The sequence below is a fragment of the Antennarius striatus genome, chromosome 20, assembly GCF_040054535.1.
Source record: "Antennarius striatus isolate MH-2024 chromosome 20, ASM4005453v1, whole genome shotgun sequence".
NCBI classification, from domain to species: Eukaryota; Metazoa; Chordata; class Actinopteri; order Lophiiformes; family Antennariidae; genus Antennarius; species Antennarius striatus.
The window spans coordinates 9,769,874-9,796,589 of record NC_090795.1 but is presented as its reverse complement, the minus strand read 5'-3'; the positions used below and the strand labels follow the sequence as shown (position 1 = coordinate 9,796,589).

Sequence of the window (26,716 nt, the reverse complement as noted above, 5' to 3'; positions counted from 1 at the left end):
GGCTCAACTCAAAACTGTCATTATTTTTCCTCTTTCTCTTCTACAAAACACTTATGAGTTAAAGGTTAAATATTTTTAACAGTATGTCTACCCCTGGGCTAGAAGTTTCTTGTTTTTTTTTTAAAATTGTAGTCAACCTTTATGATTATGCAGGATTCTTTTCCCTTTTTCTTTCTCTAATTACTACTATAAGTTCAACAAGGAGGGCTGCACATTATTTCATTACTTTTCTCTTTTCGTCTGTATTCACAACTTGCTCTCAGGAATGAAAAAAAAAATAATTTTTTTTGCACTTCTATCCCCCCCCCCTGTTTTCCTCTTCTTTCCCATGTCAATCCGATCACTGTTTTATCCATTCAGGGTCCAAACATGCAATTTAATATTTGCATAGGCTAACTGCCACCTTGAAGAGAAACATACTCCCTTCTCTTCCCTTCCCCTTGATGAATTTCCAAGCTGGGGTGGGGTGGGTTAAAGCCGGCCATGCAAATTTAGCGGGAAGTGTACCCAGTGGTATTTCTTTCTACCAGCCTTCGGATAATAGAGGGGATGTTTCCAGGAGACAGCAACTGCACTTATGAAATAACTTGTGCGGATTGTAATGACCATTCCTGACCCACACTCCAATAACTATTCTGGGATTGCCCACTCATCTCCACGACAGACAGATCTATGAAAGTAGTTTGCCTCTAGCGTGTGGGATCCTGACTCCAGCCTTCTCCAGCATGAGGTCATGACTCAACTTGTTTGACGATGCAAACGGCAACTGTCAAAATAAATTTGTTTCTGCCGTTTGACGTCAAAACGCATTTTGTCACGCAAACATGATATTATGGCGGTTATCCCAGAGTGTAGCCCTCACGTCACTTCTCGTGCACTGTCGTCCAGAGAGGGAAGAAGAGAGGGAGGTGAACTTCACTTTTTTTTTTTTTCTTCACACATGACAACGTGGAGTTCCCTCCCTCCCACACTTCCTCAGTCACTCAATTTTTACAAGCCGTGCCGTCCAGAATCCTCCACAATGCGGAGGTGAAAGCAGAAGACGGATGAGAGGAGCCGTGAGTTGGGATCAGCAGCTGCCCAAACGGGGATGAAGGCGCAAGAATGCCCTGCGAGACGTCGTGGAGGACCTATCACATTTACGCACAAGAGAATAAGTGATTTTTGAGTCGGGTCTTGGTGTTGAGACAAAAAAAAACCCAAAACTTAAAGCCTTATAGGCAGCCTTTATTGACCAGGAGAGATGAGACCAAACTTTTCGACAAGTTGGATTGTCCAAGGCTGGATAACCCTCGCCCTCATCAACTTTTACGCACAGGTAATACATGCGGTGCACACAGAATTGCTGTAGTTTTACACTTTTGAAATATTTTATGATCTTTTCTTTGTGTTCTCCCTCCTTTGCCCCCATATTTCACGATATTGCTCGTAACTACTGTTGATTGAAAACACGGACCCATGATGATTTAATTACGGGTTAGAAGAGGAAGGGTAGTAAAGAATTTTACGCACGGACACTGGAAATTGGATCGAGTCCACATCCTCTCTTCTGACCGCAAGAACATCCTCTGGCGGATGGATGCTCTTTTCTCTTCATCAAACATTCTATCTTGGTCACTTGGTGAAGAAGTGACTCGGGTTGGTCCCGCTGGCACTGATGTATGTTATTAGGATTTTAAATAAAGTCATCCACAGCCATATTCAAATTGAAGGTGAAAAATGGAATAGTTCATGGCAAGCTCTCCATGTTGTTGTTTAAACCGTGGAGTTAACTCTGTCCAGGTGGAGTATGTAAGCTGTGGTTGTAGTGGTAGGACTGCTGGGCACCAGTGATCTGTCACTGCAGTTTTACTGTAAACCAGCCTCGTTAAGAGTTTGACTGGAACTGATGGTCATTATCCCTTGTTTTTCTTCTTTGCCTCTCCAAATCTTTTGGGAGAAAGAATGCCAGGGGAAGTCAGCATCATGCCCGTTTTTAGATCCAGAGAGGTAATGGCACAGCTAGATGAAAGATGATTTTCTGTCAGATACACTTCACTTTTGTGTAAGTGGGGAGCAAATGCCAGGAAACAGAGTCCCAGCACGGACGGGAGGAAATATTTTTCATCCATGCTTTAAGGTGACTGAGTAGAGCTCTGGCTTCAGTTTGTTCTCACCATGATCTTGCCATGACTGACTCACAGTATCCTGAAAGAATTCCCCTTCATTTTCTTGGTTTTCAACCACTTCATCTGACCCATTCCACATTAACTTGTCTGTGACATTGAGCAACATAAAATGACTTCAAGATGTAGAGTGTAAAGGTCCAGTATCCTGAATAAACTGAGCTTTAGTGGATTGGTTTGTTTTCCTGCCCACATGGATCCTGGACTTAATGGTCATGCTTTACCATCCATCCATTTATTTTTGCATCAAACCATCTTTCCTCCATCACTTTATCTGTTCTCACTCCAGCCAGTCAGTTGGCCGTCGCCATATCAGTGATCAGTGTTATGTCTCTGTTTATGTCTTCAGAAAATACCAGATTGCATAAGGCATGACGATCCACAGTTGATTTAACCTCACAGACAACAGAGACAATAAATTGATCAGCCATGCAGCTTTGAATGACAATAGAGCTTTGTGTGAGGAAATGATGTACACTTAGATTAAGCTAGTTAAAAACAGTTAAAAACAATACACACAGATCAGAGTTGTCGTGGAACTTGATTTCCAAACTCGTGGTATCTGTTCATCCATTTATTTATCACAGTAATTTATATGTTCAGTCCAACAGTTATCCAAGTTCTAATAAAGGGACAGATTAAAAAATGCAATACTTTTATCAAATTTTATTCATCTGGGTTGATGATGGCTGATTTATCAGTGTTCTTTTTTGTGAGAAACCACTGTATTGGCAATGTATTGGCCTTTGGAAATCCACAATCTCCTGAACTCTAGTCTTTGTGGTTTAGATTTACAGATTGTAGGCTTTCGCTGTTTTTGCTGACTCTTTCTGCTGTAAGAAATGTCATTATAAATGTACCAGATGAGTTTCCCCATGAGAAACTTGCAGAGTCTGCCATTTGACATCCAGTTTTTACTGACAAGGTGGCAAAGAAGTCACAGCCAGTTTTTAAAGTAAAACAATGGAAAACAGATGAACAATGCCATCCATTTTTTTTATTCCCAGTCAAGTAATAATTTATATGCATATAATGCTTGTATATGTACGGTTTGAATGTTTTTTTTAAAATATTAATTATACTGTATATACAGTATATTATATAACAATGGAAAATATGCTGATCTGTGCAGGTGTTGCTCAAATGCATGTTTTTCAGGTCTTTGAAGAATCAATAACTTTCACAAACAATGCACAAAGATTCAATTGTTATGCCGCAGACTTTTACAGCTCCTTATCACAGGTAACTAGAACCTCTGGAGTCACACTGTGCCTCTCTTGGCTCAGCGCCGACTGCTGCTGTGGCCGTTATGCAAATTCTCCAGTTTTCCTGTGGTAAAAGGAATGCACACTGTGTAGCACTCCTGTGTGATGGTATCACACAACTGATTTTTCAAAGACATACAAAACCTCCTGGAATTAAACTTTAAAAAGGGGGCATTTAGGGTCACTTTTTAATTTTTTTCCATTTCATGCTGTCCTTTCTCTCCACCGTACATTTAAGTATTCCTCCCATTTCTTTCATCCGTTCAAATAAGCCTACGTCCAACTCCGTACGGCCTTTAGTTTGTCCTGAGGTAGGATATTCTGTCTTGACCATCATGACAACCTACAATCATATAGGGTGGATCAGTTCTTTTCCTCATACATATATATTTAGTGTATAAAAACATCATGCCTTGCATCACAGAGACCAAATATTTAGATGGGTTGGTAAAACAAATACAATTCCCAGCATTCTTTTGGCTTACTGTGCATGGTGGCCAAGTTGTCCAGATGAACCACCGTTGCTCTATAGGGCTTCTACGCATCTCCAGCTACCTGTGTAGACGGTCTTTATATGTGTGGGAACCATTGTGATTCTGCAACTTCTGTTTGCTGCAGCACATGGTCCTCATTAGTGCTGTGGTCTGAGCTCCGAGAGCTGTGCATCATTATCCCTCTGGTTGGATTATAAAAAAAAAGACTTGCTGAAGTGCGAGTGGCTGAGAGTGGGTAATTAAACACTTACCAATACTGTACTACATTTTTGTAGCTGTAGGCGGTACAGAAAGATAGCAACTTGGGGTGAAGATTGTCGAGAGACAGAAAAGGAGACAAGGAAGACAATATCAACACCCCAGTGTTCATTTCTACATCTTTTAAATTCAAACTGAGATAATTGTCTGTCTGGGAGAGGAAATGCTGAAAGAGAAAAAGGAGGAGGCTTGTCTGGCCTATAGGTTGTATTTTTCTGCATTTATATATAGACACTGTGGCTTTGGCTTCATTTTTATCATAACAGCCAGATTGCCTAATTCGGCAATGCGGCGAGGAGTTTACCAGCCCCTAATTTAGGGAGGCTGGAGTGTGTGTTGGAGTGTGGAGTGTGTGGCAAGCATATATGGCTTACATTACTACTGGCGTTTCCAGTGATTTTTTTTTAAACACACCAATGTTCCGTTCGGTTGTCTTCTTCATTACAAGAATTTTGCTAATGTCCACATTGACAATAAACTAGACTGACACCCTCTGCAGAAAGGGCCAAAGCCATCTCTTCTGCCTGAGGAGGCTGAGGTCTGAGGTCTTTCAACATCTGCAACACCATGCTGAGGATGTTTTGTCAGTCTGTGATGGTCAGTGCTTTACTCTATGCTGTGGTGTGCTGGGGCAGTGGTCTAAGGGTGGACAGACTGAACCGCAGGGCTGCTGACATTGTTGGAGCTAAGTTAGACTCACTTACTGTAGTGATGGAGAGGAGGACATTCTTATTCTGATTCTGATACAACTATAGATTACATTTTTGAAAGAAATTGTCAGTCTTTGCATTGCAGGAAGTTACAAAAGAGGAGATGAACCACCATTTAGCTCTGAACTTCCCGGAGACCTTTTTCTTTACACACACCATTTACTTCCTGTGCTTGCTGATTCCATCATTTATACTTTGCAGTCCAATAAAAAATAATTCTTTCAGATTATTTTCTCCCCATGTGGCATGTGGCTGTCGATTATTCTTTCAAATATCGATGGCCCCATGTTCTCAATTTCAAGCTTAGTTGATTGATTCAACTTACACTCAGTTTTACTGTACAAACTGCGTACTTGCTAGTGTTTTAGTTCACTGGTTTGGAGGACACAAGTGCTGTGGTCAGGTGCCTCTGAGAGTGTTGGAAAACGTTGCTGGCATGCCTTGGAAATGGGAACTGCAGTCACATCACGCGTGGATTCAAAAGATGAAAAGATGAAGAAGTCATGATATGTTTGGTCATCTGTGGTATTTTTTTTTAAACCTGTTGTTTCTCAATATAGGTTTGAGACGACTTTTGGCAAATGTGTTTTACATAAAAGGTTAAGGCTAAGTTTCCTATGCTTTGTTGTTGTTGTTTTTTTTTTCTTCAGAATGTGGTCTCCAAATCTCTCCAATGTGATGAAAATCATTACTTGCGAAACTCCAGATGCTGCAGGAAGTGTGGACCAGGTAATAACCCCCATACACACACACACACACACACACACACACACACACACACACACACACACACGTACATACACTAATACAGTCTCATCGTATGAAATAAGAATAGATTTCCATTCACAAAGATCAAAAGAGGAAGTGTGTTTAAAAATTGAACATTATGTCTAAAAATGGCCTTGGAATACGTAACCACATATATACACTCACACGACTCACTGTGACATCTGACCCACTTACTGTAGCCTCTCCTTCAAAAGAGGAAAATAACTTTTATTTTGTTAATTTCCTCCTTTTTCTCCTCTCTCATTAGGGTTTTACTGCTAACTGTGATCATGCACTATTAAATCTAACTTTTTTTCCTCCCTCTGTCGCTCCCTTTCTATCCTGATAGGCTCCAGGGTGTTTTCTGACTGCACCGATTCCCGCCAGACTGTGTGTCTCAAATGTAATCGTGGTGAATACCAGCCGGGCTGGACCGAAGACACGCGCTGTCTTCAGCAGACGGTCTGTGACAAAGGTCAGTGCGTCAGCTTGAACTGGGGCATCAAAAACAACATGAAAGCCTTCACTAGTTAAAATATTATGAACCCAAATTTACTTACGTTGGAAAATCAAAAACAGAACTTTTAATATGAAGCTATCTAGAACAGTACCACATCAAAATCAATGCAACACCCCTGATTAGTCACACCAAATGTTTTTGTAGTACAGCCAGACAATTTGGTTAATGCAAATACATGTGTGAAAATAAATTAGCATCTATTTGCATCCTTGTCATCTTTTAAACCAGCTACCGACACAGAACCAACCTTTGGAGTGGTTTTGCAATACAACATAAATCATAATCTATGTCAAGGATTTGGACCTACCTGTGCACTGAACTGCTCCTCCTCTTTGAACTCTAGTTAAAGGATTTATGGAGATGCCTGAAAATCTTGTGGCGGAGGAGCCGTGTCGCTGTAAGGCCGGCCTCCAGTGCTATCCCGTCAACTGTGAGTACTGCGAGAGGATACCCACCTGCGGAGCTGGGTCTGGACTAGAAGTGGACCCCGGTGAGACAAACGTCGAATCAAAATCAATCAATTACAACCAGACTATTGATTATATACTTATGTTAATGTACATGATTGATTCCAGAGGACACTAATGGGAGGAAGAAGTGTGTGCCTTGTAAGAAAGGCTTCTTTTCTTCTGACAACAGTGCAGAACAATGCAGACAGTGGACTAAGTAAGTATATTTATGCACATGCAGTTCTGTCTTTTTATGTTTTTTATCGTTTAAATTTAGAATTCAAATTTATTTCATATTGATGATACAAGTAAACAATGTTACATTTTTAATAAAATGAAACAATGTGCTATACATAGAACTTCTTATCATAATTAATTTTGTAGTCTTTGTCTCTGACTTGATTGGCCAGTAAAACAAAAGTACACCAAACATTTGTCAGTGTGTGCAATTACCCGTCTTTACTGTGATTTAATCCTCTCTTCAAGTTGTAAGGCTGAGGGAAGAAGTGAAACACAACCAGGTAGTGCTACAGCCGATGCCGTGTGTGGGCCTCCTGTTTCTGGTGAGATCCTTTCTCTGCTACTATAAGCACAAGATACAATTTATGTTAGAGCTCCTTAGTGTTAAGATACAGGAGTAAAAATGGTGCATATCCTCTGCAACTAGGAAGAATAATTGCAAAATAATTTGGAAAATCTGTGTGATGCATTTTATCTTTTGCAGATATTTACAACTATTTGGTTACCGACAGTAGAATCAGGGCAGACAAACATGAATTTGACCATTCCCTTGTTTTTTACAGGTGCGACCCCCTCCTGGGTGATAGTTTCAGTGTTGTCAGTAATCACCATTCTGTGTCTCCTCATCCTGCTGCTCTTCTGCTACAAAGACAAACTGAAATTAATTTCTGGTAGGTCCTGAAATATTTTTTTTCTCCGTTTCATTCTTTTGGTAACGTGTCAGTTCACAGCAGATAAGTATTTATGCACACAAGTGGTTGAGAAGTAACAACTTAAATCCTGAAAATGTCTTTGTAAAAAAACTTAATTAAAAATTAGTTTCTGCTCCTGAACTATTAAAAGAATTTCTTTGCTGTGTTCTTCAATTCTAGTTAATCTACGATCCTGTGTCCAGAATCTGAAGAGAACTAGGATACAACAGGTAAAAGGGATTTTCATTTAAAAGGCAATGGATACATTCTTATTTATTACAGGAGATTGTTCATGATATACTGTGTATGACAAATAAATTAAAGAGACAGAAGTTAGAGATCGTAAGTCCTCAACAAGCTGGCTCACTTTCCCTATGAAATTTCATCCATGACTTCTCGATGAAATCTGTGGCATACTTCTATCTCCCTGTGGCACCTCTCCCTTTTCTAATCTGTAATGGAGCTGACTCCCACAGGAGCCTGACACACTCTCCTGTTTGGAGGACAGCGGGTGCAGCTCTTGTTCACTCACCTGCCTAATGAACACATCGAGTAGGCAGTGAATCATGATTATTTTGAGCCTCTAATTTTGTTATCACCAAATTATCACTCCAAACATTTTTTAAAAATACAAATATGTTCATCATGTTTTGACTCAACCTGCTAAAAGACAAACAAACCAGGAAAAAAGATTGGTTCCTTGGTAGATGTAATTAGGAACCAATACAGCACACATAACACATACAATTTATTCACAATGCTTTATTTGTTTTTGTCATTGTAGGAAACCTTAGCCCCTCTTTACCACAGTGGAACAGGAGGAGAAGGCCCTGGAGGCCTCAAATGTACCCCCTGTGAGACAACCAAACTGGTCTGTCAAGCACCCCACAGCCTCGTCGAAGGCACCCCAAGAACTTTCTCTAATTCCGTTCCTGACGTCAAGGTCTCACTGCCCCTCACGGTGGAAACGACAGAGGATGAAGGGACTAAGAGGAAGACATTAAAAGAGGATCATAGTGAAGGATCTGGAGAACCCGAGGAGGTGTCCGTAAAAGAGGAGGTCATCAGTGTGTCGCCTCTTTTGGCAGGTTCTTGTGCATGTCTAATGCCCATCCGGGAGCCATTGGAAGTAGGGGAGAATGAGGACTGCAGCCAGGCTGTCAGCTCTGGGACTCCAGGAACCTGCTCTTGTGGAGGGCTTGATGGGGATGAAAATGGGAAAGAGGAGAAAACTTTGTGTGTTAGGGCAGAAAATGATGGAAATAAAGACAGAATGGATTCCAAAAGTGAGGTTGGAGGTGCATCTCTTGTCTCCCTTTCCCCACCACTCCTCCACAACTCTGCTGAAATCCCTTCATCTAGTCCACTTCCTGAACATTGCCCGCCATTGTCTCGGGTGAGACCAGAGTTTAAATCTCATCTGTCTGATAAGTCTGTTGTAAAACAAGAGGATTTATACAGGCCGGTACCAGTTAGCAAAGACTTAACCTCCACAGATAATAGTACAGCAATGACCTTGGTGACTTCTTCGTCTGTTGGAGATCTGTACTTGGACAAGACCCCAGAGGCCTCAAGCCCGGAGCAAGGCCAGGGAACTGACTTGGGGGATAGTGGAGGGAAAAAGCTTTCATCTGTGGAATCAGAACTGGAGTGCACACCTGAGAGCCTCCACAGTCAGCTGGCTGAACCCACTCTTACCTCAGGTTGGTAAAAATGTAAAGTCACTTGTTGGAAGTCCATTTCTTCTAGATAGTGGAAAACATTTTGTGTGGCAGATAGATAGATAGATAGATAGATAGATAGATAGATAGATAGATAGATAGATAGATAGATAGATAGATAGATAGATAGATAGATAGATAGATAGATAGATAGATAGATAGATAGATAGATAGATAGATAGATAGATAGATAGATAGATAGATAGATCATTATTGTGCTTACCACTGTTGTTGTTTTTTGCTAGTTTTTCTTTTTATTGCTGAGCTTTCCTTGTGGAAGTTAGGCTTCCATACATCAGCATGTACATTCCCAGAAAGTCAAGGTATTTGTAGCTCACAACAATACAAAGATGTTATGGCACTGGATAATTCCTGGATACTTTTGGTATGACCACCCAACAATGTCAGTGAAGACTGAACACACAATGTTTGTGTGCTAAGGGGATAATAGATCATCATGAAGACTGAGACCAGAGTTGTGTTTGCATTGTGGATCCTGTGTTCTCTGTTTATGTAGGCACTCACCACTGCATTGCCACAGGGTCATGGCCATATATAATTTGATGTACTACACTGCAATGTTCCCTCACCGCAGAATAGGCGGGACTAGCCACCAAGAATAACAGAATTAAGTTAATGTTGGTTTAATGGAAAGTTTTACTGCCACATGGTTGAACTTGAATTGTTCTCACCGAGACCTTCATTTACTGCCAAAGAGGAAAAAGAGAAATCTGGAAGGCAAATTTATTGTGCCTGAAACAGTTGTTATGGTATTATCAGAACAGTCTGATTGGGATGCGGTTAGCACAGACTGGGGTATTATCTGGTGAACATACTTGTGACAGAGGATTGGTTTCATTGCGAGAATAAGAAGCTTGACTGTTTCCAAGAAATGTATTTTTATTAAAACCATTATTGATACTTGGATCCCTAACTTTGGTGGGACCGCACAGGGAGCAGGAATAAGATATGTGTCTGATGAGCCAGCGAACCCCACTCTTAACACAATGTTATGTGTCAATGTGAACCATGCCATCTAGAAAGCTCCTGTTTACCCAGAGTTCCATAGGCTTGCGCAAAGTGACCACAGTTTTAATTTAAGCAAGATGTGCAGCACTTGAGTAATGCTTTTATGGCCTTTGCCACCCAACAAAAACAGCTCAAAGTTGTGAAGATGTTTTTTCTTCTCTCACTGATGACTGGGTAGATGAATTATACATTTGCTGGGCTGACATAGACCCCATTTCCCATCATTCACTAATGGCAGGTGATCAAATGAACTTCCTGCAAATGTTATCTAAATGTCAGGCAAGGTTTCGAGGTTTCCACTGCTGGCTTTAAAATTCTGAAATTTTAGCTGTCAAATTGACACATTGGTTGTGTACTATAGTAAAGGGTATGCATTATCCATTTGTTCAGGAGCAGCTCAGCAGTATTTATAAGATATCTTACTGCTCAATTGGCTGCAGCCCAGCCTAAATACTAGAGATCTTGGAGAAGAGATAATAGAATTGCAATTTTGGTTGATTCAGAAACAGGAAGAAAGGTTCTATAGGAGTTTAGCTGTAGTCTTTGTGGTAAAATATATTGTTAGAGTTGCTGGTCATCTACAAAAAGCAGCGTTTTATTAAGAAAAGATAAACAAAAGAAGCCAAGCAGATTCTGTACAGCTTTGTTTTCTAAGTTGTGGTTAAATGACATACTTTCAACCTCTGCATCTAGTATTCTGGGAAAGGCAATCAGAATGGGAACACAGCTACGCTCTGCAAGTGTGCAGTTGTGTTTGTCTTCTTTAGTGTGCATAAGTGAAAGTGTCTGCTAGTGTTGGTTTACTTACATTCTGAATGGCCATTATGCCATGTGTACACGTGTGTATGTGTGCGTGTGTTTGTGTGTGTGTGTTTGTGCATATAAATGTGTGATTAGATGAAGCCTTAGCTGTGACTCACAGAGGGTTGGCTGGTTCTGTCAGCTGAAAAGCAGACAGAAGGCTGGATTGAATTGGAACCAGCGGGTTAAAAATCGGTTCCAAGACAAAACATTTATTTCTTAATTCCCCAGAAACAGATATGTGAGCATTGCATGGACAACAGTAAATCTGAACAAATATTATTTTTAGTTTTGTGGTATCAAGAAAATTAAAGTATCGGTTAACTGAGATAAATCATAAAAAGTCTTCATCTGGAGTAACCCACCATTAGATGGAATAAAGGTTAGAAAGAGTTGAACCACACTTTTTTTTCCTTCATTCATCCATGTCTGTTTCGGCTTAAACCCTTGTCAACTTCTGAGTTTTCAAAGATTTTGAGTTTCTCACGCTAAAAAACGCTGGAATCATTGAAGGTGGAAAGGACACAATAAGGCAGTCTATGTCGCTGTGGTGTTTCTGTGGTCACTCTGCACAATCACTACACCCACTGTCAATTTGTCATCAGAGGTTAGCCAAGAAATAGACCCTTCTCATTTACGTCATGCATACAGGAAGCTCTGTCTGCTTGTATAGGGAGGAAATTTGAAGAAGTGTCTTACACAATAGTTCCACAACATATGTATGTGTTCTGTATATAGGTACATACATATTTCAACACATTTCCTTTTTTCCACTGCCCAGCTTCTCACAAAATCTCATCCCCACACATTTCTTCCATTCAGGTCAGGTGTCTGGAAACCACAATACCACCTTCATCTCTAGCGGTAAAGTGATGAACTTCAGCGGAGATGTCATCGTTGTCTATGTCAGCCAGACGTCTCTGGGCAGTGATGGGACGGGGCAGGACGATGCCTTCAGAAGCCCTGTCCAGGAAGAGGCAGATGAGACAGCCCCATTTTTTCAGAACTACCTGATCTCATCAGAGGAATCCATTTCGCATAGTGCCTTGCAGGATGAGACGCTACCAGTTCAGGAAGTGGTAGAGGAGCGGCCGATGGGAAAGTGAACGTGTCCATCTACATGAAAATCTTTGAGATAGATGTATATACGTGAACAATTTAGAACAATCTGTCTACCATATCAATTTTCTGTCCCAGGAAAAATTATTAATTTTATCCTTTCAGTTTTAAACAGTGGTCACTGAATTTCATTTGAGGTGTCACTGAAGTCGTTTTTTCTATTGGGAACTCCATTTTAATAAGAGGAGAAACTGGTTCAGACTGGAACAATGTCACACTTTCGCAAATAAATTTCAGTGGGGTCTTTGTAGACAAGGGTTTTCATTTCTCCCATCCTTCATTAAGTTGCCCAAGTTTCAGTTTTTCGATATCTGTTTTTTTAACCCTGTAGATTTTGTCATTTTGACATCTTATATCCACCGTGTGGAATCAATTGCATTTGCTATTACAAAGTCATGCAATGAAAACAAATACTGGAACAGTAGAAAATAATTTTAAAATAATAAAATCCAGTAGGATAAAAATTCGTAAAAAAGGAAAAAAGAAAGAAAAACATGAAAAAAGAGTGGATCTTCATATTTACTGGTTTTCAGGGTTAATCAAAAGCTACTATTTTATTGATGACAATAATTTTTGATATAACACTCTCTCCTTATTGCACCACAAGTGCAGTTTGCATCTTAAGAAAAAATGCTGTGCATTTGATAAACTATGCTATTCCTGTTTGTTTTGTTTTGATGATGCTAGTCTTAATGAAGAAAAGCAAAATGTCAGCCTGGTTATATTTGTTATAATTTACAAAGTATATTGTCTATGTATAATGTCCAGAGATGTATTTGTGATCAGTGTTTGTATTTTGGAAAGGCGCTTGATTTTTTTTGTGACAACAGCAAAGACGATCTTTTGTTTCCTCTCATTTGGTTGGAGGTGTGGATGTGTTTGAGTAAAACCATTACGGTGTAATAGTATGATAGGAGTTAAAAGGGACTTTTCAATCACAACCTCAACATATGCATGCTGCATTTCAATAATCATGTACATATCAATCAGACAATGAATGACTGAAAGAATATTTTGGTTGGAAAATTAAATCTGTTTTTGCATTTCATCTTTTCTGGGTTGGTCACTCTTCTACATACTGTTGTTTCTCTCTGTCAACGTTCCTATCCTTGGACTGACAATGAATGAGTCATCTACCTCATACATAATCTTTCTGACGAAATGTTAATTACACATGTGGCAAAGCTTCTCTGCCTTTAACCCCAAATTGACAGACAGACAGACAGGACAGGCTTCCTTTCATCAGACTCGGGGATGGCGAGCAGCTGTGAGCAGAAACTAAATAACAGTCAGACCAGCTAGCGTCAGAGAGAGACCACATGAGACGAGCCGGCAGCATCATTTAGGCCTGGTTTAGGTCAGCAGAAGTATGTTTATATGTGTGTGTGTGTGTGCGTGCGTGCGTGCGTGTGTGTGTGTGTGTGTGTGTGCATTTCACCCTTCCTTTTTATGGTTGTTTGTGAAAACAGGAAGTTATGACTACCTTCCACATGGTTTACATGAGACCCGGCTGGGCGGTGAGCACAGAGCCTGAATGTAGATTCAAATGCTTTCCCCAAAAAACTTCTATGTGGCACAAAACACTCTTTCTTTTCACTGAGTACAGGAAAGACGTTGCAGCACGCCCCTCTAGTGGTCACTATATGAAGTTCAGATCTAAGTGAATTTGAAAAATCTAACAGAACAAAATGAGCCTTTGTTTGTCAACTTTTGATTTATAAGCAGGTCCTGCATAGATTAAATATCTATGAACTATCAAAATGGTCTAAAACAAAAACAACTCACTTACCCACATGTAGGTATTTTTTAAACGACCATAACTCAAATTAGGGGTTTCCTCAGGTTCTGCTCCATTAAGAATCAAATACGGTTATCCCCAATCAGCAGTCGGTACAACAGCGACCTGATAACTAAGATCCTTCCCGTGGAAAGCACCAAAAAATCCACAGCAGTGAAATGATGAAATCACCCGACTCACCTGTGGATCCGGTGTCTTCATTTCAGCAACATTGACTCTTGCGCACTGGTAATTACATGTAAGATTAGCTTCCCCCGCCGGTGGAAACAGTTCCTGCACAGATAGTGAGTTTACGCATGATAAAATCATACAATGCATTGCATGTCTCTGATAACTTCACTTAGAGATCCCTGCACCATTAAACTTCCCAATGCTCTTCACGGTTTAGTGCATCAAATAAGAAAGGACTTTTTTGATTTTACTTTTGTGCAGGGAGGAGGTTTATAAGATAGATACATAAGACAATCAAAGTAATAACACGATCACCAAGCACAGAGATCTTTGGCATTTCGATCCTGGCAGGAAGAAGACCACCGAGAGCAGCTGATCAATCAGGTCTTTCCAGACATTTCCATTTCGCTTTCCTCCTCATGTGATTACATCCAAAGAACCTTTTCTGATTGATTAGTTACAACGACAGACTTTCAACAGAGGGGGGTTTGTATCTATTTATGTCTTCCAAATACACTGTAGACCCACTGTTTCTATGCCCAGTCTCCAGTCGTCCTTCCTTTTGCATGCTTGGAGCAGACTTCTATCAGCTGTCAGCCCTTGTGAGGAATATTACATTTGATCTATGCAAACCTCCAAAATGCAAGGAATCAGGTGAGAAGCTTTTAAAATCATCACCAGAATAACATACTGGTTGCAGCATCAGAATAACATACTATTTGTGAATTACATTTATATCTGTATACTTAATTAATTTAATTTGGATATACATTGATACCAACATATCAAATGAAGTGTCCACATTGCCCTAAAACTTGTGACGACTATGGTTTCATACCTTCATTTTGTACATTTTTTAGGTCTCTGTTTGTCCCCAAGTGGTCGTCGAATGTGCGTCTGGATGGGAAGACAGCCATAGTGACGGGAGCTAGTGGTGGAATAGGCAAGGAGACAGCTAAGGACTTGGCTGGCAGAGGCAAGCAAAACAGAACTAATGACAGTCAAATGAGAGCCAGGATGACTTAGAGGTTCTTTGTTTTACTGGAAAACACATCTAGCTAAAGAAGGATGTAAAAGCATGCAAGTTTTCCTAAAATGTTTTGTTTACTGCACATCTTGTTTTCTGTGATTATTTTTTAGTCTAACTTCAATTTCCCAGCACCATGTTAAGACAGAGTCATGTTTCTTGTTTGTGTGCACAAATTTGGCCGATAAAGCTGGTTTTGATTTCACTGTTGAAGGAATTAAATTATGCTGGCGAAACGCAGATGATCAGAGTAGAGAGTTTTGAACCCTGAAACAAAACTGAAGTCAGCTCAGCCACAACTTAACTTGTTCCAATTTCAGCATGAATGTGTTCTATCTAGTCGTCATGAAGAGGCGTTAATGTCCACAGGAGCACGGGTGATTTTGGCATGCAGAGACATGTCAAAGGGAGAGCAAGCCGCCCGTGACATCATCAGGGAGGTAAAGGGAGCTAAGGTGGTTGCCAGACTCCTGGATCTGGCTGACACCACGTCCATCTGCCTGTTTGCCGAGAGCGTCTACAACTGTGGGTAACAGATACAAATACGAACGCTTACTCCGAACTGCAGCATATATGACTTCATGAGACTGTGATGTCATCATGTAATTTTTGCTTTCCAGCTGAGAAGGCTCTTCACTACCTGATCAACAATGCAGGTGTGGCTGCTTGCCCTTACGGTCTGACAGTGGATGGATTTGAAACACAGTTTGGAGTCAATCACTTAGGTATGAGATCAATATATTGAGAAGTTACATTAGTTGTACGAATATTCCTCCTCTGTCCAAGTTAAAGTTTAAAAGGTGTTTCTAGTTTTTATTATTGGAATAAATCTTTGCAGCGATGCTGCAACATGATTCATTATGATCCAGTCCACTGGATCTCCTCTCTTACTAGTCTCCATTCGTTTCCACTTTGCTCCTCCCGTGTTTCCTTCTGTATTGCCCACTTTCTTCCACTACAGGTCATTTCTTCTTGACCTATCTGTTGCTCGACTTGCTGAAGTTCTCTGCTCCATCCCGGGTCATTAACTTGTCTTCCGTTTTACACAACTATGGCAAAATCCATTTTGATGACCTGAAAAGTGAGAAAAGCTACCACCCAATGAGGGCCTACGCACAGAGCAAGCTAGCCAATGTCCTGTTCACCAGAGAGCTGGCCAAAAGAACTGAGGGTAGGTGTGTGTGTGTGTGTGTGTGTGTGTGTGTGTGTGTGTGTGTGTGTGTGTGTGTGTGTGTGTGTGTGTGTGTGTGTGTGTGTGTGTGTGTGTGTGTGTGTGTGTGTGTGTATTGTATTTCTGTGCCTTTTTGTGTTTGTGCATGAAAAACTCAATCTACGTCGTTAGCCAGTATGAGAGTCTCATGCCTCAACCACAACCGCTCTGGGCAAGTAATAGAGCGAGGAGAAATTGTTTGTGAATAATGTGGTTGTTTTAAAAATTGTTCCTTTGTCAATCTCAGATTATCTACCACATCTAACAATATTTAGGATCATTCCATATTCACAAGCATATCTGCAGTATACCTGTGTTTGAACAATGGCAGTTTTCTTACTTTCACGTTGAATGATTGAGCATCATAGTGATTTCTAGAGGATGCACAGTATCGTGATTTTGTTTTTTATATTATTGTGTTAATATACTGACATAATAAGCAACTCATTTTGCAAAGCTGGCATGAACATCAACCCAAATGCATTCCTTTTCTCACAGTTCTAGGTGTAACAACTTACTCTGTGGACCCTGGTTCTGTGAACACTGACATCACCCGGCACATCCCACAATTCCTTCGGAACTTTGTCAAGACCTACAGTTATCTGATCAAGACACCGGCAGAGGGAGCCTACTCCATTATCTACTGCATTGTCACACCTGAGAATCAGCTGCTCACCGGAGGACACTACAAGTCAGTTTGAAATGTTTTATTAGCAGCTGTGGTGACATCCAGATCAATAAACTCAAATCAAGCATTTAATACTCTTAATGAGAACAGACATGATATGAGAACAGATATCAGACTCTATCACATCATACACATTTTAACAACCACCTTTTTTTTTACATGCATCAAAATCAACCCATTCTCACTTTAGGTTAAAATCACAGGGAGGCAATTATGGTAGAGGGTGTTCAAATAAGAGGTGTTTGTTTGAAAAGGCATTTTAAAACCAAACCAAGGCAGTCAGATGCTGCAACAAGTCCCGCGACTTACCCTGACCTACTTCCAAGGTAGGTCAGGGTACCCTGAAAGTAGTACCTGACAAGTGCATAGGTTTGAGCTTTCAGGGTAGGTCAAAGCTATGCACTAAGCTATGCACTTTGACCATAGATCAAAGCTAATGCATAGGTAGATAAAAGCACTAGCTTTGATCTACGATCTTACTCACACTGGCCTTCTCTCTTGTCTTTCTATCTTATCCAGTTCCTGAGTGTACAAAAGTGGAAATTTGACCAGCCTGTTGTTTCCCTTGTCTCAAGGTCAAGGTTATCATCTCATTTTCATCCTTTTTGCTGCCCGAGTAATCTGCTTTTTGTTTCATGTTTCTATCTGCAACGGTTGTGTAGATATTTTGATGGACAAACAAACGGATGAATGAACGAACGAACGAACGAACAGACGAACACATGAACACTGATAATCACAATACATCACCGCCTTGAAGCAGGATGTAATAAAATACTGCACATATATAAAGAGAACATTACCCTGTCTTGTCTTTCCTGTCCTCACAGGGACTGTGCCAAAATTGAGAGCTGCAGGGCAGGTCAGGATGACGGCACTGCCTTAAAGCTGTGGGCCATCAGCTGCCACTTGCTGGGGATCCGCTGGAGATAAACGTGGTCTTATGTTGGGGTCTCTACATTCTATAAAGAAATATCCATGAGAGGTTTTCCTGGTGTTAAATGAAAGGAGTATTGAAAATTGGATGTGTTTGATGCAAACAAAATATGAATGTAGTTTGGGTGGCATAGAATTTGATTGAGTAATGTTTTAATGGAACATGATGGCGATTGAGCAAATAAAAATATTAGTCATACTAAACTGTTGAAAGATCACATACTTTTTTGGGCACACAATATTCTATTTCTGATATTTACTGATTGCATCAGGGACTGAAAAGAAATGCTGAGCAATAAATGTCTTGGAAATGAACAGCAGCTCTTTTTAGAATTCATTTGCAACCTGCTCAGATTTGATCCTGGAGAGACCTCAAGTGGCCAGGATGCAATGTTGCAATATTTTAATGACTAAAAAACAAGGCTATTGACCCTGAAGAGGTATTTCTTTACTTAATTTAATTATTCATTCATTTTTTTCAATATACTGCAATCATGAAATCAGCTCAGTTTACCAGTGCGACTGCCGTACCGCAGAGAGGCGACAGGAAAGCAGCCTGTTGTTTCCCTGCCTCGTCAAGTTCACAATCAATTATGCGTCAGCTCGCACCTGATTGGCCCAGCCGATACATTTCGATGACAAACACTTTGGAGGAGGAGGAGGAGGAGATGACAAGCACGAAATCCAGCCTCGAACTGTTTGGAGGACCGGAGGAGGTAAAGTCGTTTCTGGCCAAAGTGGAAGCATGTATTGCAGGTAAGAAGAACAGAAAAATCTAACAAAAAAGAACGATAAAGGCATGATCTTGAACGCACCAGCTATGTTCGGGGTATGTGGGATTTTTACCGTTCCGTCAGATGTGGCAGTACATCAGACCCCTGTGGAAAATGTGGAATTTGCGTCATACTTGTTGTCGGTTATTTGTGGAATACTTGACACTCTCCTGTAAGTCTGTCAAAATAAATTTGAATGTTTTCATAATTTTTAAAGCAAATTAGACAAATGATATAATTAAATATTTATTGATAAAAAATATGGATTACCTATTGCATATGAATGATATATATATATATATATATATATATATATATATATATATATATATATATGTGTTTGCATTAGGTTTGGTTTTTTTATTTTTAAATGTCTTCTGTGGGCTGAATGTCTAAACTTATAGACAATTGACAGCTATTACTTATTATGAAGGGTGTGCTTGACATTTTTCTTCCATTATTGATGATTTAATTGCAAATGCTTTATCTAGGAGTGTGTGCTGTAACCGCTGGTCCTCAGAGGAGCGGTTAGATGGGAAAACAGTCATCATCACTGGAGCCAACACTGGTATTGGCAAAGAAACTGCCAGGGACCTGGCAACAAGAGGTAGAGTCTGGGCTTGTTTTTCCTCCCGCGCCTCCACTTGTCTCTATTTTTGGTTCTGTCACATCGGTGTGTCTATGCCCTGCACTGTGTTTTATTTTCTTTCATTTTCCCCAACTTTCACTCACTGCACAAGCCACTCTTTTCCCTGGAGTTAAGCACTTCCAATGCTTGGGTGGTTTAAAGCTATTAAACGTGATCTTTACATGTGGCCTCTGTCCTCAGACCACCACCATGAAATCAGGTTTAATCCGTCTCTTTTGTTAACTGAATGTGCTTTTGTTTGTGTGGGAATATCAGGGATTTTCATAACCAACTTGTCAGTGAGAGCGGCATAATTTTAACCTATTCCAAGGCAAAGACGAATGGGAGATTAAGAATGGATTTGAAACCATTGCAATCAAAATGAGCATCTTGTTGCAAATCCAAGTGAAACACAGAAAGCAGTGATGAAAGACAGACGTGACATCAAGGGGACAGAGGGAGTATTGTGGGGGTCTGCTCCCCTCCCAAACCATGCAAGCAACAAAGTGAGATAGGAGGGTGCGCCCTGCAGTGTAGACATACACAAACAAATACCCTTCTATGAAAACTGTCCAGTATGTGATTCAGTTTGTTCATTTATCTGCCCAGCAGGACATCCGCCTCTCCTTTTTGAAGAAAAGAACACATGTGGTTGTTTTCGCTCACATGTTTGACACATGGATATCTTATCTTTTCCAATAATCTATGTAATACGTGTCAGCATTTTATTATTTTGCATCATCTTGAGAAAGGAGAGGCAAAAAAAACATAAAGAAAAAGTATAATTTCTACCAGAGAGACATAATAATATGCTGTCTCTTGCTTCTGGAGGAAACACTGCCAAATTACTTCATTGCTCTTCAGAAGATGGCATTACGCAATGACATGATGTCCATGTGATTAGATTTGGAAGGTTTCATAACAGAAGGAGGCTCCTCAGGTCACTGTGTGATGAAAATTGAAGACCGAATCTCATATTTTTTAATCATTTATTCACATCTTTCACTTTTGGACACACTGATGGGGTGATATATGCATATTACTCATCAAAGTGTAATGGTAAAAGTTATTGTTGATTGTCTGAGTATACAGAATATGCAGTAGTTTCATATATAGCCCTTATTTGCATACTGACATTATTCATGCATGTGTCACGCTGTGTAATCACCCGCTAGATAATTTTTAATTTGACCCCTCTTTCACTCTCGCTGTTTACTGTTTCATTTAATTGAGTGAACTTGGCTGCAGGAACAGTAGGATTTTCCCACATGGGAACTACAGGGTGGAAACAAAGACACTTTGATGGGATGCAGAAGCTACGCTCCATCTGATTAATGGCTTCTTTCTGGGCTCATTAAGGAGAATGCATTGTCATTTGTGTCTGAAGAGACACAGCTGAGAGGGCGTTGTGGTCACGCGAGCAGAGCATTTGGCTAAATGAGAGTTTAGAGAACATTAGAGGAGGATTAGACCACACAGAGACATGTAAGCACTTCCTTGTCTATTAGTGGAGGTAGCTTTATATGCCTGCAAATAAGCAAATCTTTTGAAGTTTGGAAACTCCCAAGGATTAAATCCTGCTGTGTTGAGAAAATTTGTCTTAATCACTGTCAGGTTTATATTCAACCAGGTATAATGGCTGCTTATGTCTTAAAAAAACAGTTTGGGATTTGATTGCAGCACCATATGTCCTCAACCAAAACAAGAAGAGATGTTATAGCACAATGCCCTCACATCCATCCATTGTATTTGTTATATTGGGCTTGTAGGTAGGTGGGTGGGTGGGTGGGTGGGTAGGTAGGTAGGTAGGTAGGTAGGTGGAAATTGCACATTCTCGGTCTGGAGCATAAAAGGACTGAAATTTGTTCCAGCAAGTGTAGAATCTTCAATAGTTCACCTTAGCTGAATGAGGAAAGAAGGAAAAAAGTTAGTGTGACGTGGAAGAATATGAACTCAGTTCTCTTTCACACTTCCTGACTTGTCTCTTTCCCCTGCATATTCTGAGAATGCATAGGGAGAGGTAAGGATTTTTTAAATTTTTTTTAGAGATGAGGCATCATTTCCTCTGAGGTGACGACAGCAAATCACAACAGGATCATCCATCAGTCAGATGATGTTGAGGAATCTCTTTTCTTGCATGTAACTGCATGGAAATCAGGATAAAAGATATAATTGGGTGACTGCACTACTTCCTCTGATGTTAGTTTTACCCGTGGCTAACAAGTTAATAAGGGAAATAACAGATTTTATATGGTAAAATAGCTGCAATGAATTAAGGAAGTGGTTTGTGGTCACTTTACCATCGATCTCTAGAAAAACAGACAGTTATAACTATATGATGAATAAGAAATTCAATAATAAAAAAAACAAAACAGTGTTGTAGGAATACACCAATATGTCTTAACTCCAAAAGATTTCTGTGAGGGCTACTCTCATGTGTCCTCATTCAGTTCTTTTCATAGATTCTTATCTTTGCTCTCCAGAGCACAAGTTTGAGATGGCGGATGTCCACAAGAAGGTCAACAGGCTTGAGCCTGTGGGTCTGAGAGGACTGTAATTTCATCTGTGCTGTATGTCGTGCATATATGGTACATTTGATATTAAAGTTGACTATGACTAAGACTTATTTAGGTTTCATGTGTTCACTGAGAAGACGGAAACTATTGATTAAGGGGATTTGGATGTACTTCTGAGTTGTGACCTTTGTTGTTTTCAGGAGCACGTGTCGTGATGGCATGCAGGGACCTCGAGAGAGCAGAGGAGGCAAGAACAGATATTTTTGAAGACACAGGAAATGAGAACATTGTCATCAGGAAACTGGATCTGTCTGACATGAAGTCCATCAGAGCATTTGCTGAACTCATTAACAAAGGTGGGCAGCTAACCATGGTTTACGACATTGTACAGAGTTCCTTCAATATGCTCCAGAAACACATATCCTAAGTACGGCAGATTGGCGGTTCTATGATTAACTCCTGTCTGCATGTCTAAAGCCACTGTAGCTTTTTCTGATTGCTAATTATTCATTGTGTTACATGTTTGTGTGGGATGTTCCTTTCAGAGGAGAAACAGGTGAATGTCCTGATAAATAATGCGGGTGTCATGATGTGTCCCTACTCCAAGACTGCTGATGGGTTTGAAATGCAGTTAGGTGTCAATCATTTGGGTGAGTCATACTGAAAGCTGGAGCTTCTGCCTTCATCTGAAATATTATTCTCACATTCATTCTTGAGACTCTGTCAAGAAAAAGTGTTTTAATGGGTTGTGATTTTTGTTAGTGATATGAATAGAAGAGAGAGTTCAAATTGTCATGTTTTGGCTTCAAAGTGGATTAATTTAAAAGCAGTCATACTTTATACTTTATTAACATGGATACATATAGATAGGAGGGCTACTCCTACTAATAAAAAAGGTTGTTGTTTTTTTCCTTATCAGATAATACTTATAAATTACACATAAAGCTGTCTGTCATATCAGCCAGGAAGCTAAGAGATGCTGCTTTTTTAAAGGTATTGTCCTGTACTGGACAATGGCTTCCTCCTATATACAGTGTGCCCTCATTCGCGGTTAATGCGTTCCAGGAACCACAGGCGATTAACAAATTTTGCGATAAAGCAACAAACTATCTTATTGTTTATGATAATTTAAACGTTATGACCCTCCCCATACTGATATCAAACTACCTTCCATCTGCAGATAGAAGGTAGTTTTCCCACACTCTTATCGACGGCTTAAAGCACTTTTGTGTCTCATGTAAGTCCGAGACTCATGGAACGTAGCGCACTTCCGGATGCCGTCAGCCAATAGAATGTGCGTATGGTATCATGTGACTGCCTACCAAAAATCTGCAATGAGGTGAAGTCGCGAGCCTTGATGTGCGAATGCACGAGGGCGCATTGTAATCTATTCCTCAGTGTTATGTTTGCCACAGGCTGACAAGGAGAACAACTACTCAAACTCAGCTGCACATATACAAACAGCATTTGAGCAGACACACACATGCATGCTGTGCTTGTCCAGCCTTCATATGTATACATGTCCTTAAAATAACTGGATAGATCATCAGTACAACAGGAAATGAAGAACAATGGTGAGGGAAGCAACCCTATTCAAGTCACGTCTGTAAATGTCGTTCACAGAATTCACAAACACAATAACTGCGCAGGGAGTCTGTTTGGTTTCATGTCGGCTCAGTCAGCGGCGCTGCCTCACCTCCGCATCAGTTCCATTAAAAGCTGGGTGTTGTAGGTTGTTCTTTTTCTTCAGAATGAGATGTTACTTCAAATCAGCGTTCCTTTTTCCATTTTGAATCAAGGCTCATATCTGTTTGGCAAAGTTCTTCTTTGTTTTAGGCCTGCCTAATGCAACCCTCTTTGTTTATCTGGGCTTGGGACCGGCCTACAATTGACAATGGCTTGTACTCCCGTAGGGCTGCAGATGCCAAGGGACTGAATCCTGGGCAGTATTCATTCAAAGCACGTGCTCTACCACTGAACTACATCCCCAACTAGTGTTCCGCCACATTTAATTAGAATTGATGATAATCAAATCTCATTAATTGTATCATGTTAAAAGCTGCCAAAGAAATTCTATTTACTGTATATACCTGCTCTAAAAAAAGTCCCTGGGTTGTTCAAAACTTATTAGAGTGTGGTAATGAAACATAAGTACAGTATAGATATCCTATGACTGTCCTCAGGTCACTTCCTGTTGACGTACCTGCTGCTGGACCTCATCAAACGTTCAGCTCCTGCCCGTATTGTAGTAGTGGCGTCGGTGGCCCACACCTGGACTGGGCTTCGGCTGGATGACATCAACAGTGAGAGGAGCTATGATACCATGAAGGCATACGGACAGAGCAAGCTAGCCAATGTGCTGTTTGCACGCTCTCTGGCAAAACGGTTACAAGGTGAGATGAGATGGTCCTGCTGTTTTCAAGGAACTCATTTATTTCCATTACTTGAAGAGCTGCGGCAGATTTAGACTTCACTTTGTCACTCATTTAGGTACCTGTGGAAAAAGAAATATATTTTTCTTAGAAATAGATTTGAATCACACAAGTGTGTATAAAATCACAGAAGAACATCATACAGCAGTGTAAGTGAATGCATACATTTTACAGGTACAGGTGTGTGTGTGTTCTCCCTACACCCGGGGGTGGTTCAGTCAGACCTGTGGAGGCACCAGCACCAGTGTATCCAGCTGGCAGTGAAGATCTTCAGGGTTTTTACCAAGACCACAGTGGAAGGAGCGCAAACCACCATCTACTGCACTGTGGAGCCGAACCTGGAGAGCCAGAGCGGAGGCTATTTCAGGTATAGAATGGCTTTTCAGCTCACCTGCAAATTTTAGATCTTCACTTTATGCTGCTCAGAATAATAACCGGAATGTAGATTATTTTTATTTTTATTAAGTAGGCACTAAAATGTAACATGCTGTTTGTAATGGCAGTTTTCTCTCCCTATGAATGTTTAGTGACTGCGCCGCAGGAAGCTGCTCAAGGTTAGCTTCTGATGACGTTTTGGCTCAAAAGCTGTGGGAGGTCAGCTGCAACATGGTCGGCATCACCTGGCAGTGAATAGAGGCAAATTGACTACTTAGTGAAGGAAATGCTTTTATAAAGACATTATTGTTAGTGAAACATGATGGTGAAAGTGTCTAATGTTTTCAAGTACAGTACAGTCACAAGGGCATGTTTCTTCTTCTTGTTTTCCTTTCGGCTTTTCCCTTCAGGGGTCGTCACAGCAAATCAGTTGCCTCAATCTAACCCTGTCTTTTGCACCTTCTTCTCTCACACCAACTACCTTCATGTCCTCTTTCACTACATTCATAAACCTCCTCTTTGGTCTTCCTCTAGGCCTCCTGCCTGGCAGTTCAAAACTCAGCATCCTTCTACCAATATATTCACTATCTCTCCTCTGGACATGTCCAAACCATCTCAGTCTGGCCTCTCTGACTTTGTCTCCAAAACCTCTAACATGTGCTGTCCCTCTGATGTACTCATTCCTGATCCTATCCATCCTGGTCACTCCCAGAGAGAACCTCAGCATCTTCATCTCTGCTACCTCCTGCTCTGTCTCCTGTCTTTTCTTCAGTGACACTGTCTCTAGACCAAACAACATCGCTGGTCTCACCACAGTTTTGAACACCTTTCCTTTCATTTTAGCTAAAACTCTTCTATCACACATCACACCTGACACTTTTCTCCACCCGTTCCATCCTGCCTGTACACGCTTCTTCACCTCTTTTCCACACTTTCCATTGCTCTGGACTGTTGACCCTAAGTACTTAAAATCCTCCACCTTCTTGATCTGTTCTCCCTGTAACCTCACTCTTCCACTTGGGTCCCTCTCATTCACACACATGTATCCTGTCTTACTGCAGCTAACCTTCATTCCTCTCCTTTCCAGGACAAACCTCCACCTCTCTAGCTTCTCCTCCACCTGTTCCCTGCTCTCACTGCAGATCATAATGTCATCTGCAAACATCATAGTCCGCGGAGATTCCTGTCTAACCTCGTCTGTCAGCCTGTCCATCACCATATCGAACAAGAAGGGCTCAGAGCTGATCCCTGATGCAGTCCCATCCCACTTGGACCTCCTCTGTCACACTTATAGCACAGCTCACCACTGTTTTACAGTCCTCATACATGTCCTGCACCGCTCTAACATACTTCTCTGCCACTCCAGACTTCTTCATACAATACCACAGTTCCTCTCTGGGCACCCTGTCATAAGCTTTCTCTAGATCTACAAAAACACAATGCAGCTCCCTCTGGCCTTCTCTGTACTGCTCCATCAACATCCTCAAAGCAAATACTGCATCTGTAGTACTCTTTTTTGACATGAAACCATACTGCTGCTCACAAATACTCACTTCTGCCCTTATTCTAGCTTCAACAACTCCACAAGGGTATGTTTATTTTAGGAATTATTTATCAGACAAGATTGTATGTTTCAACCATACTTAATTTTTTTTTTTTAAGCATTCTCTGGCAGTTGAATTATTTTCAATATGTCTACAATAGAAAAAACTAAATCCTTCTTAGTTTATTTATGTGGTAATTTACATCAATCAACTTCAGCTTTTATTTGTAAAGCGCTTAATCACAGCAACACACATTTGGCAGGGAAAAATTCCCTCATTGAGGAAGAAACTCAAGGCAGGACCCAGACTCTGGAGGGCGGCCATCCACCTTGACCAGTTGGGTGGAAAAGAATTACAATGGAGATTGGGACAGGGTAGGTGAAAAGA

General features: G+C 40.6%; 3 protein-coding genes and 1 long non-coding RNA gene across 4 annotated transcripts; 3 read left to right on the top strand and 1 right to left on the bottom strand.

Moving 5' to 3' along the window:
• The first annotated feature begins 1,010 nt into the window (after positions 1–1,010).
• Positions 1,011–13,279, top strand: tnfrsf11a (tumor necrosis factor receptor superfamily, member 11a, NFKB activator). Its single transcript, XM_068304405.1, has 10 exons — positions 1,011–1,318; positions 5,543–5,621; positions 6,010–6,135; positions 6,524–6,670; positions 6,756–6,846; positions 7,116–7,192; positions 7,433–7,540; positions 7,742–7,791; positions 8,346–9,264; positions 11,935–13,279. Exons 1-10 carry the CDS (start codon positions 1,244–1,246, stop codon positions 12,216–12,218), a joined length of 1,956 nt encoding a protein of 651 aa, XP_068160506.1. The 5' UTR covers positions 1,011–1,243; the 3' UTR covers positions 12,219–13,279.
• LOC137587784 (uncharacterized) lies at positions 8,623–15,109 on the bottom strand. Its single transcript, XR_011033971.1, has 3 exons — positions 15,039–15,109; positions 14,210–14,302; positions 8,623–8,759 (listed from the first exon to the last, which is right to left on the bottom strand). It is a non-coding gene; the product is annotated as an uncharacterized lncRNA (long non-coding RNA).
• Positions 14,718–18,274, top strand: si:dkey-73n8.3 (uncharacterized protein LOC100150965 homolog). Its single transcript, XM_068304406.1, has 7 exons — positions 14,718–14,854; positions 15,061–15,176; positions 15,597–15,752; positions 15,848–15,952; positions 16,189–16,398; positions 16,936–17,128; positions 17,956–18,274. The coding sequence occupies exons 1-7, from the start codon at positions 14,826–14,828 to the stop codon at positions 18,056–18,058; spliced, it is 912 nt and encodes a 303-aa protein (XP_068160507.1). The 5' UTR covers positions 14,718–14,825; the 3' UTR covers positions 18,059–18,274.
• Positions 18,275–18,707: 433 nt separating this feature from the next.
• On the top strand, positions 18,708–26,712 carry zgc:112332 (uncharacterized protein LOC553712 homolog). The gene is made up of 7 exons (XM_068304479.1): positions 18,708–18,817; positions 19,326–19,441; positions 22,179–22,334; positions 22,524–22,628; positions 24,162–24,371; positions 24,585–24,777; positions 24,938–26,712. Exons 1-7 carry the CDS (start codon positions 18,807–18,809, stop codon positions 25,038–25,040), a joined length of 894 nt encoding a protein of 297 aa, XP_068160580.1. The 5' UTR covers positions 18,708–18,806; the 3' UTR covers positions 25,041–26,712.
• Positions 26,713–26,716: the final 4 nt, after the last annotated feature.

Bases quoted from the DNA above. Each gene is read 5' to 3' on its own strand.
- tnfrsf11a (XM_068304405.1), top strand. From the start codon at position 1,244: ATGAGACCAAACTTTTCGACAAGTTGGATTGTCCAAGGCTGGATAACC. The intron at 6,136-6,523 runs GTCAGTGCGTCA...TTTGAACTCTAG, and splicing joins GCAGACGGTCTGTGACAAAG to TTAAAGGATTTATGGAGATG. The intron at 6,671-6,755 runs GTGAGACAAACG...GATTGATTCCAG, and splicing joins TGGACTAGAAGTGGACCCCG to AGGACACTAATGGGAGGAAG.
- si:dkey-73n8.3 (XM_068304406.1), top strand. From the start codon at position 14,826: ATGCAAACCTCCAAAATGCAAGGAATCAG. The intron at 15,953-16,188 runs GTATGAGATCAA...CTTCCACTACAG, and splicing joins GTTTGGAGTCAATCACTTAG to GTCATTTCTTCTTGACCTAT. The intron at 17,129-17,955 runs GTCAGTTTGAAA...CTGTCCTCACAG, and splicing joins CTCACCGGAGGACACTACAA to GGACTGTGCCAAAATTGAGA.
- zgc:112332 (XM_068304479.1), top strand. The intron at 22,629-24,161 runs GTGAGTCATACT...GACTGTCCTCAG, and splicing joins GTTAGGTGTCAATCATTTGG to GTCACTTCCTGTTGACGTAC. The intron at 24,778-24,937 runs GTATAGAATGGC...ATGAATGTTTAG, and splicing joins CAGAGCGGAGGCTATTTCAG to TGACTGCGCCGCAGGAAGCT.